This window comes from Ochlerotatus camptorhynchus, unplaced genomic scaffold (assembly GCF_037179485.1).
Source record: "Ochlerotatus camptorhynchus isolate MF236.1 unplaced genomic scaffold, CSIRO-AGI_Acam_v1.1 ptg000823l, whole genome shotgun sequence".
Classification (NCBI taxonomy): Eukaryota; Metazoa; Arthropoda; class Insecta; order Diptera; family Culicidae; genus Ochlerotatus; species Ochlerotatus camptorhynchus.
Genome location: NW_027041284.1, coordinates 99,457 through 121,277, shown reverse-complemented (window position 1 = coordinate 121,277; position 21,821 = coordinate 99,457). Strand labels below are relative to the sequence as shown.

At 39.4% G+C, this 21,821-nt stretch overlaps 3 protein-coding genes across 5 annotated transcripts in view; 2 read left to right on the top strand and 1 right to left on the bottom strand.

Annotated features, from left to right (window-relative positions):
• Positions 1–232: 232 nt before the first annotated feature.
• Positions 233–21,821, bottom strand: part of homer (protein) — a 112,196-nt gene continuing 90,607 nt past the window's right edge. Inside the window, exon 6 of one of the 2 annotated variants that reach the window (XM_065238544.1) lies at positions 233–458. In XM_065238544.1, the coding sequence (XP_065094616.1) occupies positions 362–458 (97 nt within the window). In that variant the 3' untranslated portion in view covers positions 233–361. Of the gene's footprint in view, positions 459–8,790; positions 8,837–21,821 lie in introns of those variants that run through there. The other variant, XM_065238545.1, reaches the window with a different exon arrangement.
• Positions 14,507–16,232, top strand: LOC135715148 (uncharacterized). 2 transcript variants are annotated; one of them, XM_065238547.1, is made up of 2 exons: positions 14,507–16,031; positions 16,065–16,232. In XM_065238547.1, exons 1-2 carry the CDS (start codon positions 15,257–15,259, stop codon positions 16,229–16,231), a joined length of 942 nt encoding a protein of 313 aa, XP_065094619.1. In that variant the 5' UTR covers positions 14,507–15,256; the 3' UTR covers position 16,232. The 2 variants fall into 2 exon arrangements, with proteins under 2 accessions (XP_065094619.1, XP_065094618.1); XM_065238546.1 differs by having other exon boundaries at positions 14,507–16,232.
• LOC135715149 (uncharacterized) lies at positions 16,384–20,375 on the top strand. The gene is made up of 2 exons (XM_065238548.1): positions 16,384–16,941; positions 19,058–20,375. Exons 1-2 carry the CDS (start codon positions 16,390–16,392, stop codon positions 19,355–19,357), a joined length of 852 nt encoding a protein of 283 aa, XP_065094620.1. The 5' UTR covers positions 16,384–16,389; the 3' UTR covers positions 19,358–20,375.

Sequence of the window (21,821 nt, the reverse complement as noted above, 5' to 3'; positions counted from 1 at the left end):
GCCCATTTACACGTTTGACAAGTTGCAACTGAATTCTTATAATGGTTTTAAAATAACTGTTTCATGGCCAACTAGTTTTATTGCGCTTATATATACTTCAAGGCAATCATGAAACCTTTCATAAGTGAAAATAGCATAAGCATCATTTGGTTTTTTTATAAGCTTTATAGGGGTTTTGTAGATAGCTATAAGAAAGTTCCATAACTTGCATTATATCTGACCGTCATAAAGCTGTAGGTAATGGTTGCAGCTGCAATAAAACCTTTATAAATTTTCAATATAGCCAAGCAGCTCTAGATTTGTTACTTGGGAGAGGAAATCACGCTTACCATTACACCACCGGTACCGCTATTGCTAAGATCTAGAGCCAGTTTAATGAATTTACCAATTTTAAGGATGTATTGGATTTTTCAGAGGTCCATTCCTTGATCCCCTGGGTCAAAAATTCGATCAAAACTCTGAAATCATAAGGAAAGACGTCTGTGAGTGCTTTTGAAAAAACTGTGGAGCTCTTGGATCAGTTTCAGTAATTGACCAAGTATATGGATATTCTTGATCTTGCGGAGAACTATCCCGTAGTCCCCAGAATTCACATTTTGGTCACAATTCCGTATTCATTCTGATAAGATGTCAATGAATAGTTGCGACAAACCTGCGGTGTTCAAGGATCCGTTTCATGAATTAACCACTTTTACGGATGTTGTCGATCTTTTAGTGAACGAACCCGTAGTCCCCAGCATTCATTTTCTGGTCACATCTCCACATTCATTGTGATAAGACATCTAAGAGTGGTTTCGTCACATCGCCGTTGGAATCTGTTTTATGAATTGACCACTTTTACGGATGTTCTGGATTTTCCGGAGGACCATCGCATAGTCCCCAAAGTCCATATTCCGGTCAAAACTCTGAAGTCATTCTGATAAGACGCCTATGAGTGGTTTCGACACAACCGCGAAATTCTAGGATCAGTTTCATGAATTGATCACTTTTACGCGTAGTCCCTAGCGTCCATTTTCTGGCCAAAACTCTAAATTAAATGTGATAAGACGTCTATGAGTGGTTTCGAAAAAAAGCCACAGAGCTCTAGGACCAGTTTCAATTATTGACCAGTTTTACGGATGTTCCGGATTCCAGAGTCCATATTCCGGTCACAACTTCGAATTTATTCTGATATTACGTCTATGAGTGGTTTCGGAAAAAAAAAACCGCGGAGTTCTAGAATCGGTTTAATGAATTGACCACTTTTGCGGATGTTCCGCATCTTTTAGTGGACCATCTCATAGTCCCCAGCGTCCACATTTTCTGGTCACAATTCTGAATTCATTGTGATAAGACGTCTGAGCGGTTTCGAAAAAAAAACGCAGAGCTCTAGGATCATTTTCAAGCCTTGACCACTTTTACGGATGTTCAGGATCTTCCGAAGGGCCATCCCGTAGTCTCCAGATTCCATTTTCCAAACACAACTCTGATTTCATTCTGATACGATGTTTATGAGTGGTTTCGAAAAAACCACGGAGTTCTAGGATCGGTTTCATGAATTAACCACTTTTTGGAAGTTCCGGATCTTTTTGTGAACCATCCCGTGATCTCCAGCATCCATTTTCTGGTCACAAATCTTAATTCATAATGATCAGACGTCTATGAGTGGTTTCGAAAAAACATTGAGCTCTAGGATCAATTTCAAATATGGACCAGTGTTGCGGATGTTCTGGATCTTTTAGAGGACCATCTCATAGTCCCTAACGTACATTTTCTGGTCGAAAATCTTAATTCATTGTGATAAGACGTCTATGAGTGTTCGAGTGAGTCACAACTTTGAATTAAATGTGATAAGACGTCTATGAGTAGTTTCGAAAAAACCGCGGAGCTCTAGAATCAGTTCCATAAAATGACCATTTTCACAGATGTTCCGGATCTTCCACAGGACCAGTCTTGTGACTTACCGGGAACTGACTATTCCCAAAAGGTGACCAACTATCTGCTTCTCAACTTCTCCAAAGACATCAGGATTAGCTATACTGATTGCGGTACAATCAGTGTTTGGTCCCAATTAGCTCAAATCCCATATGCTACGTGTATTCGTTAATGCCGGATCGATCGTTCTATAGGAATCCAGTGGCGATCGTTCTATAGGAATCCAGTGGCAACCGTACTATAGGAATCCGGCAAGAACGAATCCGACAAGAACGAATCCATCAAGAACGAATCCGTACTATAGGAAACTTAACTGTATATGATCATTTTGTATATGCAAATTTCAATCAAATCTCTTATATAAACATTAAACCAAAAGCGCCAGCCCGTGTAACGTCAAAAAGAGCTGAAACATTCAGACAGTGGTTATAGCAACAAAAGACACGAGCCTGGATGTCGGGCTGTGGAAAATATGAACTTTTATTTTTAGTGGTAATACGTGATGTTGCCTAAGCTGCAATATACGAGCTGCATGCACATTATTAATTAATATCTTCATAATAATAAATCGTGATGCTGCCTTCAGCAAAGTTGTTTCTTATAGCTTAAGGTACGTGTGGTGAAATGCTGAGCTAAATCGATTGTGCTGAACCAGTTCTATGCACGATAGAGTGAAGGAATATTATTTCTCCATATATTTCAACCAATATCCCCATATAAAGTTTAAATCAAAAGCGCCAGCTCGTGTTACATCCGAATGAGCTGAAATTTTCAGAGAGTGGTTTTCTCACCTAATGGCAAAATGATAAAAAAAATTCCCCCATATAAATGTGGGACAGTCTATTACTACAGCCGCTATTTTTTTCTGATTTAAAAATCGAGAGGAATGTCTACCGGGTTTTATAAAAATATCGTTGTGCTCAGAAAACGAAGCTCTAATCAGATGATGTATAAAAATCGGAATATTTGTCAAAGTTGAACAACCCATTTGACTGACTACAAGGAAAACAAAACATAGGTATTGAAAATTTTTCATGATTACTTAGAATCTGTGATTCTCGGTAGGAAAAGTGTAAAATTGGTAGTTTTGAACCTTTCGTGATGCATCGTGGAAAATTCCTTAAAACAATTTGTTTGGTTTTTTCTTTCGAAAACTGTAGATTTATTCCACAATGTATTTCCTCTTTCGATGACAAAGAACCAACCAGCGCTGCCATGTTTTATACATTCTAGTCACCCTCGTTCTTCCACTCCGTGAGAAGGGTTTTGACTTCCCTTAGCAAATCTTGCATTTTTGCACTATGTTCGACATTACTGTCCATATGTGCAGAAGCTTTTGAACTCGGAGAGTTGATTTATATTGAACTCGATTTCTGTCGTGGTGGGATGAAAATATAATCCATATTCATTGTTTCCGGTTCATCTCTTATGATTTCATTGACTTCACTGTGTGTCATCCCCCGCGCACCATACTTTCCGTCAGTTTGTTGAATATCGGACATGATCTGCAAATCCTCGTTGTCGTTGTGAATTCGCGAATTTTCCTCCAGCAGTCTACCAACGTGTTCTGTTTTATGTCCTTTTGAGTCACATCCAAGCAGTTGAAACAATTCTTGATGCTGAACTTCTTCCACCAAAGACGTAATCTTTGGAGGCATGTATAAAAGCATTATGTTGGGATTGCCTATGGTGGGCGGATGCGACGGAGCGTTACCAAAGAGCAGCAAAGCCTTAAAACTAATGTTCTTGGCTGCGCAGAACTCCTCTAATTGTGGTGAGAGGCAGTAGTTTGTTCAGTTATCAAATAAATCGCAAATAAATGTACAGGGAGATTCGCTTTCTTTAAATTTTTATAGACCCTTGGATTCGCGACATTGTTACCAACGGCTTCATCATCAAATACCCTTTCGTGTTACAGCAAAACATAATTGAGAACCCTTTTTTGTCCCCTTTCGATCCCGGCATTGTTTTCAGACGCTCTGAGACATAAAATCTTTAAGGCGTTTTTTTTTTTTTTGTAAAACAGTTTAGTTTCATCTTGGTCAAGACAATACTGAACACTTCCAATCTATTTTTTGACCAACGATCAAATGGCATCGATTTCTGGACCCTACACGTCATCCCCTTTCCGGAAATACACATATTGGAGAGTATTTGACAGTTTTTCTTGAACCGATGGCCGCATCTTGGATTACAAAAGGACGTCTAGCATCGATTTTCGGCCTCTACACGTCGGCTTCTATCCGGCAATGCCCACATTTTAAGGTATTTGAAAGTTTTTCTTGAACCGACGACCGCCATCTTGGATTTTAAAATGGTGTCCGAAATCAATTTCCGGCCTCTACACGTCATCCCTTTTCCGGTTTCTGTTCTCACATTGCACAGCAACATCTTACAAGCTTTCCAGACATAACATATTAAGGAAGTTCATGTGCACACTAGCGCCACGTAGCTAGAGAGTTCTGAAATAATATGACCACCATCCAAAAGGACTTGGTCACCTGAATAACTTTACTCAAGACAGCAACTTTATATACGGCCAGGTTCTCTAGATACAGTTTATACAGGAAGTTCACTTGCATACTAGCGCCGCGTAGTGTCAAAACATGCTTGGTTTCCACCGCGTCGATTGCTTTGGCAGGGTCTTCTAGTAGTTCCAAAGTTGGCATATCCAACGAATCATCTTCCTCCGGTTTGGATTTAAAAGCTATTTCTGGTTCTAGCGGTTCGACAAGTTGGACTGAGAGTGATATAAAATCTTCATCTCTGACGATCGAGTCCGTTTCTACTCTCAGGCAATTAATTTGGTTATCTGCTAAACTTGAAGTCCACGTTAGCTCTAAATCTTGAATTATGTTGTCCGAAGCAATCATTGGACGTATTTTAAAGGCACGCCAGAAATCCATTCCTAAAATAAGCGGCTTTCGAATTTCCGGAACGACCAAAGTTGGTATTACTTTTGTCTCATTTCCAAGTGTGTATGGGGTGTTTACGTAACCCAAACACGTGTGTTTAGTGTCATCTGCGGTACAAATTTTAATATTTGATTTCAGTATAGTCAAACCATGGGATTCTAAAAGGCTGACTGAACTCATAACGCTGACCGCAGCTCCTGAATCCAATAATGCAGTTATTTCAGTGCCTAAAACATTAACTTTAATGTGAGGGCATGAACCAGGGTTTACGCGAATTTCAAATAGTGAATAGTTGTCGGTTGTTCGGTTTACAGTTCCTTGATCGGGAATCGGTCCTACAGGCGAGATGTTCGGATTCCCAGGCAAGCACCCCGCATTCAGTTTGTTGACTGTTGGCAATTTTGGGCATTATTTCGGCCCGTACTAGGATGGTTGTTCTCACAAGTCCTTGTAGTTCTGCCTAATTTTCCGCAAGCGTAGCAAAATATTATCTTACGCTCTGTGCAGTCTCTCCAGGTATGACCAGGTTTCTGGCAATTCCAACAGGCCATTTTATTGGGTTCTGTCCGTCTTTGTCCCGTCTGCTGGTTAGAAGACGTATTTGCTTAGTCCTTCAAGGCAAAGTCGGTCGACTATTCTTCTGCAATTTCTGGATCTCTTGGACAGGAACATCCTCTTCTTCTGTGTACTCACAGCAAGAATCCTTAGCCTCAATATGATGTACATCGTTTCTCATGTTGTTTGGTGACCTATAGAAATTAGGGTCACTTGCATCTATTTTATGATTAATTTTATTCAGATGCTCAAGATCGTATATGTCCATTACTGATAATCTTGATGGGTAGTGGGCACACATATTTTCCCAAACGAGTTCGAATAATGTTCTCGACGAGAAAGGGCGCTGCAAACATTGGTTGAGTTTTTCAACCTCTGTTACGTACGCAACGCACGTTTCACCTCTCCGTTGTTTTAAGTCACGAATTTGGGCCTTGATTCCTCTGTCACGATTAGGGTTTCCATATCGGAAGCGAATTTCATCTTCAAATTTACTCCACCGAGTGAATCTATCCTCCCTAGTAAACCACCAACCATTCGCCTCTCCTTTTAGGCGATGATGAATGTTCTTCAACAACTCCTTATCCGAGACATCTTCGTGTCGAGCCAATTTCTTGATTTTGTACAAAAAATCTTCAAGTTGCATCGATCTGTCTCCAGAGAACGAAATATTTCAATTCTCAACTCTGGACTTCCTATAAAGATTCCTTCCATTATTCGATGTTACGCTACTAGACGATGATAAACGTCGTCGATGTCTTCGACCGCTACTTCCTTTTCTACGAGTTCTTCTCTCTTTTCTCTTGTAACTATCTTCCGACTCCGATTCTAATTCACTATCGTATAGTTTCTGTCTGTGGTTTCTTGAATTCCTCTTTCTGACTTCTTCCTCTGTGTCACTATCATCATTTGAACTTGGAGTTCTTCCGCGACGCAATCTACGGGTTTCTTTTCCCTTTTCATCACGATTGCTAGTGGGTTTTCGATCCCTTGAATTTCTATCTGACTTCTCCGTATCTCGAACATCTTTATCCCTTTTATGTTTGTTATATCCATATTTCCACCCTTTTATTTCTTTATCGACTCTATTTTTTCTTGATTTCCTGTCATAATCTGAATATTTCGAATTTTCATCCGAATAACCTTCATTCTGTCTATGTTTTGACACCTCAGGTTTTTGATTGTGGTATTTCTCCCTTGCACCTGTACCATCACACCACGGGCAACTACATGCGATTCCTTTAGCTCCTGATAAGCATGTTGGTTCGGAAACCTTTAATGTTTCCTTTTGATCTCCATCCTTGGATTCTGTAAACTTTCCTCTCCCTACCTCTTGACTCTCTTCTTCTTCATCTTCCCGTATTTTCAACCCTATCTCTGCTAACACTCCTTCAATTTGAACACAAACATCTTTTTGTGCCATTTTCTCTTCCTTATTATCAACAGATGCGCTTGCTATGCGAATCAAATAGTGCCGTATTCTTGAGACTTGTTTGATCGGCTCGTTTCTGCAAATTCGATATTAATCCATTGACAACTTCTGAAACCTTTGGGATTTCATCTGAAAATTTATGAGTTCCTGAATAATTAACTTATCTACTCCTATCATCCTTAAACAATCTGCGTAACAACCTCTTCTTATCCTCCAACGTTTCTCTTCGATCGACTGATTGCTTCCGTAATCTCAATTCATGGTCTACTTCATCCTCCAGCAAATGCTCAACAGATGGTAATATATATTGACAACTCATTTTAATTGATTAGAATCAATCACCAAATTCCAATACAAATTCAATTACAAAATACAAATTCAAACCGAGAAAAAAATAATGCTTAAATAAAAAAAAAAATAATAATAAAATGTAAATTCAAGAATGCAAAATAAGAAGAAAAAAACTTAATCTATTATAAAAGAAAAACGAATTCAATTCATACTTAACACTAGAAGAAAATTCAAATCCAATTTAACACTAGAAGGAAGTTCAGTTCAATTTAAATACTAGGTGAAAATTCAATTCAAACATACAACTAAAATGCAAATTAAAAATATATATAAAAATAGAAATAAATTAAAATAAGTATGAAAATGCTGTTTTTGTTTATGTACGAATGAAAGAAATGAAACGTTATAATTTTTTGTGCTGGGCACCAATGTAACCGTTCGTGAAATTTCACTGAGGTTTTGATTTAACTCAGTGGCTTAAGCGCCACTCTCGATTAGGAGAGACCACTGGTCGTGTTAAAGCTTTGCCCGACAAATGAGACTTTTCTCTCAGAGGACCTCTTGAATGGTCGTTGGTTACTAACGGCAATGAAAAAAACTATTAACTTTCTGGAAATGCCAAGTCTTTCAGTAATACAGGAATGGAGCGCATGGACCAAATAAATATACCAAAGGTATTACTCTGACTCACCCCCGAAACGAAACGGAAAGAGAACGAAGGAATGCTGACTCAACTGAGCGGAAACGAAAGAAAACAGAACGTAACGTAGTAAGTGTGTTTTAGTCAGAGAGTAGCATTCAAAACGTTCGGAAAACTAATCTTCAACCTTTAATTTAAACTATATTCTAGCATTCGTTAGCATTGGATTTCTGAGAGGAGTTTACGGGAAAGAGCAAATCATGGCCATGAATTAAACATGCTCTCACATACCTGCGCAGGTTTTACTTGACGAACCGATGAATCGATGACTGCTGACCGATGAGGGCTCGACGACTCGATGATGGCGGTGTAGCGATGGCGGCGTGAACGTGCTGCAGTATGGCGCGCAGCAACGGAAGGTGACTCGTACGCGGTATGGCCGAATTAGAATTGCGGAGGGAGTGGCGGCTGGACGGAAGACTTCCGATTTGGCAATCGAGAGCTGAGCTACGACGAGAAGTCGTGCTGTCCCGGGAGATTCGCTCCGCGAAGAGAGGAGGCCAACTTACCTTCGGACGGCTTCGCGTACTTTGTTTCCGCTATGACCATCCGTGATGAAATGAACCCCATATCCCGTTGGATTGAATCCGGACCGCGGCACGCTTTTGACGACGCACTCACACTGTGCGAGCTCTCGGAAATAATGGTCCACGGGGTTGTAGGGGAAGGGACCTCGTCGACGGAAGATATTTCGCTTCGAAGATTAGCGAAATTCACCCACCTCCGTTTAGCTACCTTCGAAAAGGCAGGCCTTAGCAGGGCGTACGGGTCACGGGAAATGTCCGTCTCCCACGAACGATGATGGCGATGCCACAGATGGAACCCCCGATCCAGCGTTGACGATAGCCGAACGGAACGTATATCCAGGCCGTACAAAAAAAGCGCAAAGCGCTGGAAATCCAACGTGAACTCACATTACTTATACAATTCTAAATTTTAACAAAATTCCATAAAATTACCTTTTTTGTACAATTTCACAAATAAACGCACTGAACAGACTACGCGGAACTTAATACGGACTTATGTCCACTGTACAAAAAGAAAGAAAACGTTTAAAAAACCACTGGTTGATAAAAACTCACTCACTACTATTACTTATCAGAAACTTATCGCACAAAATCAATTTGATTTAATATAACTTGAGAACGTAAAGTAATTCACGCACTTCTGTTATCCAGCCGATTCGAAAGCGAAATGGATGAGTCAGAATAATTTTGCAAGCAGGAAAATTCCTAACGACTTTTTCCTATTCAAATAAAGGGTGATACGGTCAAAATTTGGTCAATATCAACTTGACGTATTTCTTTCAATTTTGCATTTAAAAAACCTGAACACCCCTCATTTTGAAGGTGTGTGTGTGTAGAATGTTGCTCCTATTTTGATTTTGGAATTCACTCTTCAGTTGTCAAAATGCCGTCCAAGCAAGAAGAGCAGCGTATCAAAATTTTGCTCGCGCATCGCGAAAATCCGAGCTACTCGCACGCAAAGTTGGCAAAATCGCTAAAAGTTGCTAAATCAACCGTTACAAATGTAATTAAAGTGTTTGGGGAACGTTTGTCGACAGCCAGGAAGTCTGGATTGGGGGGAAATCGAAAACCGGAAGCCGCTGAGACGACAAAGAGAGTTGCCGGTAGTTTCAAGCGAAACCCTAACCTCTCTCTCCGAGATGCCGCAAATAAGCTGGGTGTATCGTCTACAACCGTGCATCGAGCCAAAAAACGAGCCGGACTATCGACTTACAAGAAGGTAGTGACTCCAAATCGCGATGATAAACAAAATACGACGGCCAAAGCGCGATCCCGGAGGCTGTACACGACGATGCTGACGAAGTTTGACTGCGTGGTAATGGACGACGAAACCTACGTCAAAGCCGACTACAAGCAGCTTCCGGGAGAGGAGTTTTATACGGCAAAAGGAAGGGGAAAGGTAGCAGATGTTTTCAAGCACATGAAACTGTCAAAGTTCGCAAAGAAATATCTGGTTTGGCAAGCCATCTGTACCTGTGGATTGAAAAGCAGCATTTTCATAGCTTCCGGGACTGTCAACCAAGAAATTTACGTGAAAGAGTGTTTGAATAAACGTCTGCTGCCTTTCCTGAAGAAAAACGGTTGTTCCGTACTGTTTTGGCCGGATTTGGCATCTTGCCATTACGGTAAAAAGGCCATGGAGTGGTACGCCGCCAACAACGTGCAGGTGGTTCCCAAGGACAAGAACCCTCCCAACACGCCAGAGCTCCGCCCAATTGAGAAATACTGGGCTATTGTCAAGCGGAACCTAAAGAAGACCAAAAAAACTGCTAAGGGCGAGCAGCAGTTCAAGGCAAACTGGCTTTCTGCGGCGAAGAAGGTGGACAAGGTGGCTGTACAAAATCTGATGGCAGGGGTCAAGCGTAAGGCCCGGCAATTCGGATTTGGAAAAGCGGAAGCCTAACTGAATATTTTTCCTGAATTTTATACTAATTGAACTTGAAAAAGAAATTTAATTTGATTTTTTAAATAAACGATTTCACCGATTTACACGCGTTTTCCCTTGACCAAATTTTGACCGTATCACCCTTTAGGTCATCTTTTAAAAACTTCCTCTTTATTCGAGAGTTGCGCCAAACCTTTCGAATGGCGACGGACTTCATGGCGCCTCCAGAAAGCATGTACAATATAATATAGCTCACTATAAGTTGAGCTTTTATGGCGAAGTTGTAGCCTAGACACAGTAAATATGGCAAAGTTGTAAAATCGACACAGTAATGGTCTGATTTTATTTACACGGTTGAAATATTTCATTTCTTAGCAAACTTGACATAAGAAGGATTTAATTGTTAATTAAATTAGATTTCGACGAAATACTATTTCCAAATAAACGTAAAACGTTACAAAGTGTTCTGAACTTATATGACCACGATACAAAAGAGCATGATCACCTGAACAACTTTGCTCGAGAAAGTAACCAGGATTTTGAGATACAGCTTATACAGGAAGCTCATGTGCACACTAGCGCTGCGTAGTGAGAGAGTTCTGAACTAATATGACCACCATCCGAAAGGACTTGGTCACTTGAACAACTTTGCTGATAACAGAAACTTTTTGTATGGCCAGGATCACGAAATATTCTATGTTGGTTCTAAGATCCATATATTATAGCACCCGTCATAAGTAACATAAAAGTGAAGCGCCTCTAGCGGTGCAGTTCGCAATTAAACCTGAATCCAATGACACATGCTTGTTGGTCTATCCCAGTACAACAACTTTGTCGAAGATAGTATAGCTTTATATATTGAAACAAATGAGATAATCCACCACAGCTCCCATTAATGAAAATCACATAAGCTGTGGGTATCCTTATTCGCGGTTCCTTATTCACGCCTCCGTTACCCCGGCAATAAGGATTCCTGACTTTATATAGAAGGGAAACGTTATATGGTGAAGGTCTTGCGGAGGAAGGAATGAAAACGGGTGGGCAGTTATCCGACAAAGTTTTTGCGGAAGTGATTACAAACTTTCTGGATTGATTCAATACTTTCCGGAGTGATTCCAAACTTTTCTGAAGTGATTCAGTACTTTCGAAGTGATTGCAAACATTCCTGAAGTTAGTTAGTATTTTTCGAAGTGATTCCAAACATTTCTGACGTGATTCATTGCATTCAAAGTGATTCAATTATTTTCGAAACGATTCATTTCTTGCAGAAATGATTACAAACTTTTCACAATGATTCAGTACAGAACGGTGCTTATTAAATTGCCGTGGGTAGTGGTGTTCAATCGGTCGTCATCAGCAGCAGTAGCAAATCAGTGCTTTCGGTGCATGGCGTTGAACATTGTGCTCCAGTACACACGGAGAGCCTGCCCGCAAGCAGCGAGAAGCAGCCCACATGAGTCTGTTCACCTAAGATGGAGGAAGAAGCCGCACCGCTGCTGATCGGATTCAGTAGCTCTTCATGAATCGCTGTTGGTCATCTTTACCAAGCGCGTCACCATCATTCCAAACAACATATCAATTTTCGCTTTTTTATTATTTATTTAATAATCATCGAAAATGCAAAATGAGAAAAGTGGTTTCCCTAACACAGTCGCCGAATATTGATACCGAGTGCAAAGGCCTCAAATTCCTCGATCTGGTGACAGCGGAGACTAAACCGCTATTTTCAAGTGTTGGAACGCCAAAATTTAGACTGGCAGTAAGTGTTAATTATCAAAAAAAAAAAAAAAAAGAAACCGAAAAGTGACATTGATTAAATTACAAAAAAGAAAAAAAGTGAACTAGTGATTGAACTAGTGGTTAATATAAATAACATTGGTGCACTTCGGGTCAACTATAAAGATATGGGGACTTCATCTGGGAAGTTCATCGCAGACTCAACAAGGAATGATCCTGATCCTGCTCCTGATAGGGTGAGTACACAGTTAAAAAAAATGTGTAAGGTTCTATTCTAGATACACATAAATGGAGCGTCTCATATCATACAAGTGAACATTATAAATTGATTAAAGTTCTGATACATTTCATACAATATTATAAATATTGTACATTTCATCTTTGTAAGCAATATTTCTTGCAAGATGCTGGATTGCGTGATATGAAATATAAGTTTCACTCATCAATGTTTACATCACAAGTAAAATTCAGATTTTTTTGCGGTGTAATTATTATCCTTTTCTTAATCAACAACTTTAAGGGAACGTTAAATTAATTTAAACAAATTCAAAAGGCCAACAGGCAAATTCGTTTAACAAAGCACAAAACATGAAAAAAAAATTTCATTTTGTTAATCTTGAATTTACGCTGAAAGCGTTTTTGATCCAATTAAATTCGCGTAAAGGCAAGATAATACCAATATCCATAAATTAATAAGGGACTGAGAAACAGTCGCATTTTTACTCGATTGCTTCGAAAAACAAACAAAAATGGCAGAGTTCTCAACTGAAAGAGCTATTCAATGCATTCCAGAGTTCAGAGGCGCGGCCTCAGAATTACCATCGTTTCTATACCAGTGTGATTTCTTCGCTAAGAAATTGCCAGTAGAAGAATCGCATGAACCTTTAATTCAGGTAATTTTGATGAAATTGAAGGATCCGGCATCAGGGTATTTCAAACGCATTTATGCGGAAACATGGGTCGAAGTGAGAACCAATCTCGAAAGAGAATTTGGGACAAATGTTAAACTGGAAGAAGTTTTTCAGAAAATCGAAACTTTAGAGCAAGGACCAAACGAATCCTTTCAAAATTACAAAGATAAGGCATTAACATTAAAAGAACACGTGGATGAATATGAAGAAAATAATGCCAAAGGCAGAGAGTCATATGCACTACGGAGTTTGAGGATACATTTTTTGGGAGGTTTGAAAAATAGGAACTTGAAAAATATGGCAAAATCACAGAAAAATAACAACTTCAATGAACTAGTCAAATATTTACAGGAAGTGTGTATCGACGAAGAACAAATTGAGGATATCGAAAAAAGACTTCAGTGTATTCACATTGTTGAAAAATCAAAATCACAAAGGAACCGAAATGATTGGGATAATCATGTCAATCAACCCAAATATTTTAACCAGTATCAACGAAACCATCAACAAAACAATTGACCACTTTGTCAAGCAGTTTTGGCTTGACTTTCTATCAGCGATTTCACAAAACTTGACCAACTAATTTCTATTTTTTTATGAAACGCACAAATTTTGGCTACTTTTCTCGAGGTTCTAGAAGAAAAAATCTCAAAATAATGTTTTATTTAAAGGTCGAGTGGTAGTAAATGTCATTTTAACTGCTCGAATGAAGTGGTTAATTCGTTTGATAGAAAATTCAGACCTCATAGAAATTTTCCGAATAATTCCGTTAGGACTAATCAAAGGCCGTTCAATGGAAATCAAAATGGTTACAGGGGCACGAGTTACGAATACCAAGAAAGTAATAATTTTAGCAGAAATATGAATAACAATAATTCACCGAATAGGTCAGACAATTACAACAGGAATAATAACGGAAACTACAACAGAAATTACCAAGCTGAATACAGCAATAGATACAATGACGAAAACCGCAGAGAGAATTTCAGTATCAGAGATAATTTCAACACAAGAAAAAAAAAAAAACTAAAATTCAGGAATCCTGGAAAGACACATGTTACAAATTCCCAATGTTTTCACGCTGGTATAAAATTTGACCCAATCATTACAACAAAGCATAAATATCCAATGTTCGGCGGAAATAACGGGGATTTCTACTGGTATATGTGAACAGCAGAAAACCCGGAGTTCTTTTGCAGATACTATTTTAACACAAGTAAAACCGAAAATGTTATGCATAAAAGCATAGCATTGAAAGTGGGAGCAAAAATGATAAACCCACTTAGTGTGGCATATACAGAGATAGACGGAGAAGAAGAAGAATCATTTGGAGACATTTGGGTCAATTTAAAAATAGGCAGAAGTAACATACCAATAAAATTTAACTTAGTTCATAATTTAGCTGTACCAGCCACGATAGGCACAGCATTCGCAAGAGATCATATCGAAAGTATAGGTGGGAGCTTCAGATTTACAATCTTCAAAAGCTTCTCTCATCGTATAAATAAAGAATATATTGATTATATACGTAGAGAAAGTAGTGTAAAAGATATTAAACGATATGTGGAAATTGAACCATACGTTTTTTTTAAAAGGACATAGTAGGAATTACAGCGGATGAGAATATAATTGAGAGAAATAAGGAGCTTTCAAGTAAAAATAGTCATGAAATAGAATTCAATTTTCATGCACTAATGGGGAAACAAAATAAAAATAAGCAATATAATAACAACGAATCAACCCTTTATAATATAATATCAAATAAAATAGCACTTAAAAAAATCTATTCTAGAGATAACTTATTTTTTGTCGAGATATCTACAACTAATAACCCTGCATATAGACTGAGATGTTTACTCGATACAGGTTCATCAGTAAATCTGCTCAGATATGAAGCAGTCAAATCGCTAAGAATAGACCAAGTAAATACAAATGATACTATAACAATAGCAGGAATTGGTAGAAATACAAAAACAATGGGATCAGTTAATATAGGTTTAATCATAGGAAACATAGTATTCCCAGCAAAATTTCATTTAATGACACATTTATTAGTACCATGTATACTCGGAGGAGACTTCCTTCAAAAACAGGTAGCACAAATTGGAAGAAATTGTGAATATGCTATTTTTGAGCTTGATACTTGCAAGAAAAACTATAAAGAAGACGAGTGTAAAGAATTTACACAAGTCCATACATTTGTGGTGCGCTATACTTTACAGTCACACTGGCAACACTGTATTCAACGACGCCACCTAGATTTAAAAAGAGAGAACCATTATTGACTTGCTCTAACAAGTTCAGTTTCCATTTTGTATTTGCGTTGTTAACTCATGAATAAAATCCACTTCAGTATTTCAACCATTAATCCTTCGACGTTTAATTTCGTATGTCGATTTTTGTCGATTTTTTCTTATCGTTTCATTCCGACTGCATCCGGACTGCCACACATCGAAACTTCGCCAAGGCGCCCATTAGCAGCACACAAAAGATGTCGAATGAACAACTCCTGAAAAATGAAATTATCCGTCTACAAGAAGAGTTGCAAGCAGCACAAGCAACCGCTGCAAACAATGCTGCTGCTACGAGCAACGCTGCCGGCAGTGCAATTGCAGTAAACAAACTCGGCATCAAAATTGAACCTTTCTGGAAGCGTGATCCGACTCTATGGTTTGCGCAGCTCGAAGCACAATTTACGCTAGCCGGAATAACTCGAGAAGATACTCGCTATTACCACGTTCTGGCAGCCATCGACTCGGAGATCCTCGCATGCTGTTCGGACATTATTCGTGACCCTCCAGCTGATGCCAAGTATACTAAAATTAAGGAAAGAATTACCCAGGAATATAGCACAAGTGAACAAAATCGCATGCAGCAGCTACTACGCGGCTGCGAGCTGGGTGATCGCAAACCATCGCAGCTTCTACGCGAAATGAGGGATCTTGCCAGGGACGTTATCACCGACGAAAAAATTATCAAATCGCTATGGATGCAGCAACTTCCCGAAACCACGCAAGCCGTTCTTAAAGTGTCAGAAGCCACACTTCAAATGTCGCAGCTTGCCGAGCAAGCCGACAAGCTCGCAGACATCACCAGGAGTCAAATCGTTTCTTCCGCTACAGTTTCACCGGACAGAAGCAAAGAGATTGGCTTGGCAGAACTACGTACACACATTTCCGAACTCTCAAACGAGCTAGCCGCTTTCCGTCGAGAGAGAAGCAGACCTCGTAACAGGAGTTTCAGCAGACAGCAGAGTTCCCCAAGCGGCTCCCGAGAGTACCATCCGTATTATTTCTACCACAGAAAGTTCGGATCCAATGCTAAGAATTGTCGAGAGCCTTGTCAGTTCAAATCAAAAAACTAGCGCAGCTACAAACGACGACGGGCGAATGTGGCGAAGTTGGTCAATCCCGTCTAACAATTCACGATTCGGCCACTAACTACAAGTTTTTGATTGATACCGGCGCAGACTTATCGGTTCTGTCATGTTCACCGTGCCAGAAACTTAAACCGACTCCAAGAATGGGGTTGTACGCAGCCAACGGTTCCCGCATCGCGACTTACGGCACCGAAATTTGCAGGCCAACTTTCGATCTACGCAGGAATTTCCCATGGCGGTTCATACTGGCTGATGTAACGACCCCAATACTAGGTGCGAATTTTCTGAAACACTATGGCCTGATAGTGGACTTGCGGGGTGAGTGCCTAATAGATAAAATGACAAATATAAAAGCACGCGGTCAAATCAATTTGATCGCAGAAGGGCTATTTGGCTTGAATGCTTTTTCCGGCAGCAACGACTATGGCGGCTTATTAAGCGAATACTCTGACGTCACTAGACCTCGCCTTCCAAATCAAGAGGTTAAACACAACGTTAAGCACACTATCAAGGTCGAAGGCCCTCCATGTAATTCTAAATTCCGCAGACTTCCACCGCATAAGCTCGAAGCGCTTCGTAAGGAGTTAAAGTTGTTCTTAGAGCTCGGATACATAAAACCTTCGAAAAGTCCGTATTCAAGTCCAGTGCATCTAGCTACTAAGACACTGCAGAACGGTGACATCAAGTACAGACTCGTAGGCGATTACAAGAATCTTAATGACTCAACCATCGAAGACCGGTATCCTTGACCAACTGCAGTCTTAATAGGCTAGCATATCGGTTGGGCTCTCCATGCGATACACAATACTAACAGACGACTCGAGCTATGATGCTCACTAGGTCACTGCAGCTTTTAGGCTCGTATTGTGATCAACTGTTTATTAGATTTCGACCATATATATGTGATAAATCATGTAAATGTAAATGGAATACAATAATGTCCCGATTTTGTCAGTCTCCTTTTTTGAAAATGTTTTCCAATGTTCTACAAAACCCATGCCCTTTTCCAGTAATCTTCTTGAACCTATTGCACCAAAGTATACTTTAAATATCCCTCTTAACGAATGACGAATGAGAAAAATTTAGATTTATGATTTTGTGAAATTATTGAAAGAAAAAAATCTGAAGCGCGGAGGGGCTGACAAAATCGGGTCATTACTGTATTTAAAATAAATAAATTCATTCTTACCTTTTTATGGTTGTTTGATTATTAATTGCTATTATTAGGGCCTGTTCATAAACTACGTAGACAGTTTTTTGGGATTCTTGATCCCCCCCTCCCCCTGCGTAGACAATTTTCCATACAAAAATTTTTAAATTTGTATGGGCCGTGGATAATTGTCAACCCCCCCCCCCTAAACTGTCTACGTAGTTTATGGACAGCCCCTTACCTGCTTAGAGTTGGCTCCTTTAAAATACTGTGTAGAATTTACCTCATTATTCCTCAGCTCTCTCGATTTGCGTTCCTGCGTGGTTTGTGTGATAGAACCACGCTCAACATATTATCCTGTAGTACGACTTGGGCATGCACCATACAAGTAACTCATCTCTCGTCAAAATGATGGGATATGGGGTGATGGTGAAGGGATATAGAAAACGAATAAAAGAACAGAGAGAAAGGTATTAGTATTGGTTACATTAACATAGATGCACAGACAAACAGAAATAACACATTTAATATTTCTCTCCACAAAACATAGTCACTAAAACACTACCGCCATCTGTTGAGTATCATGTGATGGATAGTACGCTGAACAGATGGCGCTAGTGTGCAGACGTCAAACGCAAGGGAACCAACCGTGCGCGCCACAGATGGTGGTGCCAACCAAAAACACTCAAATTGACCGTCAAATGCGTATTCGATGAACAACCTGCGAGTGTTATGTATGTTTGTCTGTGATAGATGGGTTAGTAGGAAAGTACAACTACATTATAACTATTAGTGCAATGGATGAACGTTAGTTTCGGGGTCATGTTAGTGTTAGAGTTTTGTTAGTATTGACCCGTATTGAGCCCTGTCGGTCCCTCGAACACTAGTCGCAGGCAGTTGTTGTTAAGACATGCGACACTGTCACTGCTACTATGTTAGAGGTAAGACCCGTTAAGTTTCGAAGTGCAAAAAAAAACTGTTAGAACTTTCTTATAAATTAACTTTACACTCAAAGCAAACTATTTACCTTAGCATTACAAAAGCGAATTTAAAATAACTATTATAATTATGTTAAAACTACAATTTACGGCTCCGTGAAATTAACTCGCATGAACCTTTCAAATCAATGAACTGGAGAAAAACTACAATTTTAACAAATTGCAAATAAAAAAATAATAGCGACACTTGACAAATCATCATCAAGCCCCTCATCCTTGGACAGGGGGTATCCTTTACCACATATTTACGATATTTGTCAAACGCTACGAGGTAAGACTGTATTTTCTGTGATTGACCTTGAACGCGCGTACTATCAAATTCCTATGCACGAGAATGATGTCGGAAAAACAGCCATCATCACGCCACTGGGCTTGTATGAATTTCTAGTGATGCCGCCAGGATTAAAAAACTCAGGTCAAACATTTCAAAGATTTATCAACAATATTTTCTTTGACATGCCATTCTTAGTGGGATATCTAGATGATCTGCTTATCGCTTCATCATCCGAAGAGGAGCATGAGGAACACCTATGATTGGTTTTCGAAAAACTGATAGAAAATGGGCTTCAGATCAATGCTGACAAGTGTCAGTTAGGGAAAGAAAAAGTACGATTCGTGGGACAACTAATCACTGCCGCTGGCTGTACAACGGTTCCGGAAAAGGTTTCTGCAGTTGCAGAATACCCTAAGCCGGATACGGTGCAAAAGCTAAGGCGCTTCCTAGCCTTAGTAAATTACCATCGGCGATTTCTTCCACACGCCGCTGAAGCTCAATTACCCTTGCGCAAGCTAATAACCGATAAAACACCGATCATATGGAACTCCGAAGCTGATGCTGCCTTCCAAGAATGTAAACGGTCTCTGACAGAGGCCACAGCGCTCGATTACTATGACCCGAATGCTCAGCTGTCACTGATGGTTGAGCCGGAGCCGTGTTGCAGCAACGATCGCAAGACACCTTGAAGCCGTTAGGTTATTTTTCTGTTAAATTTAGTGACCGTGAACGACGATACTCAACCTACGATAGGGAGCTGCTTGCAGTTTATCTCGGCGTTAAACACTTCAAAGACGTAATTGAAGGGCGCGATACGATAATCTTCACGGATCATAAACCACTAACGTTCGCATTTAAACAAGATGCAAACAAACCATCGCCAAGGCAGCAGCGGTTGCTGAGTTTTATTAGTGAATATACGACGGACTTGGTTCATGTCGCCGGCGCTGAAAATGTCCCTGCAGACGTCCTCTCAAGAATAGAAGCAATTTGCTTACCGTCTACAATCGACCACAGTGATTTTGTTAAGAAACAGGAAAACCCCTTCAGTAGATGGCCGGAGGCAGTTGGCTATCCCCGATATGACTGCAGAAACCGTCGCCAGAGTTTTCATCGAGGTGTGGGTGTCGAGATTCGGAACCCCAACGAAGCTGACGTCGGATCAAGGTCGACAGTTCGAGTTGCACCTAATGAAAGAGTTGTGCGTCTTATTGGGATTAGAACGAGTTCACACCACGCCATACCATCCACAAGCCAACGGGATGATTGAGTAGTAAGCAGTAAGACATTTACCATTATATTAAGGACAAAACAGTGTCAGTATCGATCGATAGAGTTAAACCAGCCTACATTAACAAGGATTCAGATTCCTCATCTGATCGGATAACCAAAAGCGGGCATCACGTGCGTTTTCGGATTCAGTAGGAATTTTTCTAGGAAGGGGGAGTTATTGTGGTGCGCTATACTTTACAGTCACGCTGGCAACACTGTATTCAACGACCCACCTAGATGTAAAAAATGAGAACCATTATTGACTTGCTCTAACAAGTTCAGTTTCCATTTTGTATTTGCGTTGTTAACTCATGAATAAAATCCACTTCAGTATTTCAACCATTAATTCTTCGACGTTTAATTTCGTATATCTTACATTCAATGGAATGGAAATAGATTGGAAAAAGATTTTTATCATGAAGAATATAATGAAGAAGGAAGTGAATATGACGACAGAGAAATGTTGGACTTAAATGCTGACATAGACTACGATATTGTCAAATACAAAAATATTAAAATGCTTCAAGGACACGAACGATATAATAAAATCTTCGAACAGATCAAACTTGATCATTTATCACGAAGCGATTCAGAATCAATTGAATCAATTTTAAGTAATTTTAGTGATGTGTTTTTTCTTGAGGGTGATAAACAAACCCACACAGATGCGGCAGTGCACGAAATAGAAACTTCAACGAACGTACCCATTAATAAACGGCAATACAGGTTCCCAGAAGCAACAAAAAAGCAAATTAATGAAGAAATCGAAGAAATGTATAGACAAGGTATCATCAAACCAAGTAAAAGCCCATGGAATGCACCAGTCTTGTGTATACCAAAGAAGGACTTGATTGCAGCTGGAAATAAGAAATATTGAATTGTAGTGGACTTATGGGGTTTAAATTTGATAACTAAGCCTTTTGTATATCCAATTCCACTCATCAATGAAATCATGGATAATCTTGGAGATAGTGTAAATTTTTCAACATTGGATTTAAAATCAGGATTTTATCAAATCCCAATCGATCCAAAAGATGCCGCTAAAACAGCCTTCTCAACCTCAAAAGGACACTTTGAATTTACAAGAATGCCTATGGGATTAAGGAATAGCCCATCGACTTTTCAAAAATTAATGAATACGGTACTATACGAGATCGGACATGTTCGAGCCGTTGTTTATTTGGATGATGTCATCATTTCAGGAAGAACAATCGAAGAACATAATGAAAACTTATATAAAGTGTTGCAAGGACTACACAGACATATTTTAAAATTGAAACCGGTAAAAAGCAAAATTTTGAAAACAGAAATCAAATATCTTGTTCATATAATAAATCAATATGGTATTAAACCAACCAAAGAAAATGTAGAAAGTATACAAATGATGAAAAATCCATCTACAGTGAAAGATGTTCGGTCATTTTTAGGTACAATTAATTTTTATGGAAAATTCATTCCAAACATTGCAAAGTACAGGAAACTTTGAACGATTTATTGAAGAAGAATGTAAAATTTGTATGGACACGTGAATGTGAGGAAGCTTTTGAAATGCTTAAAACATGCCTCATATCTGAACCTTTGTTAGTAAGGCCTAATTATGAGGATACATTTGTCATCACCACAGATGCTAGCAATTACGCGATAGGAACGGTGTTATCTAATGAGAAAACTGTCGATAGACCGATCGCCTTTGCAAGCAGAGCAGAAAGCAGAAAGTAGATATCACACAATCGAGAAAGAATTATTAGCGATCGTTTGGGCGGTTGACTATTTTAGACATTTTATATTTGATCAAAAATTCATTGTTTACACAGATCACAGGCCTCTAATTTCAATTTGGCGGTTAAAGGAAACGTCGCCCACATTAACAAGACTGCGACT

Bases quoted from the DNA above. Each gene is read 5' to 3' on its own strand.
- LOC135715148 (XM_065238546.1), top strand. From the start codon at position 15,257: ATGTCGATTTTTGTCGATTTTTTCTTATCGTTTCATTCCGACTGCATC.
- LOC135715149 (XM_065238548.1), top strand. From the start codon at position 16,390: ATGGGGTTGTACGCAGCCAACGGTTCCCGCATCGCGACTTACGGCACC. The intron at 16,942-19,057 runs GTAGGCGATTAC...GTTCCGGAAAAG, and splicing joins GTGACATCAAGTACAGACTC to GTTTCTGCAGTTGCAGAATA.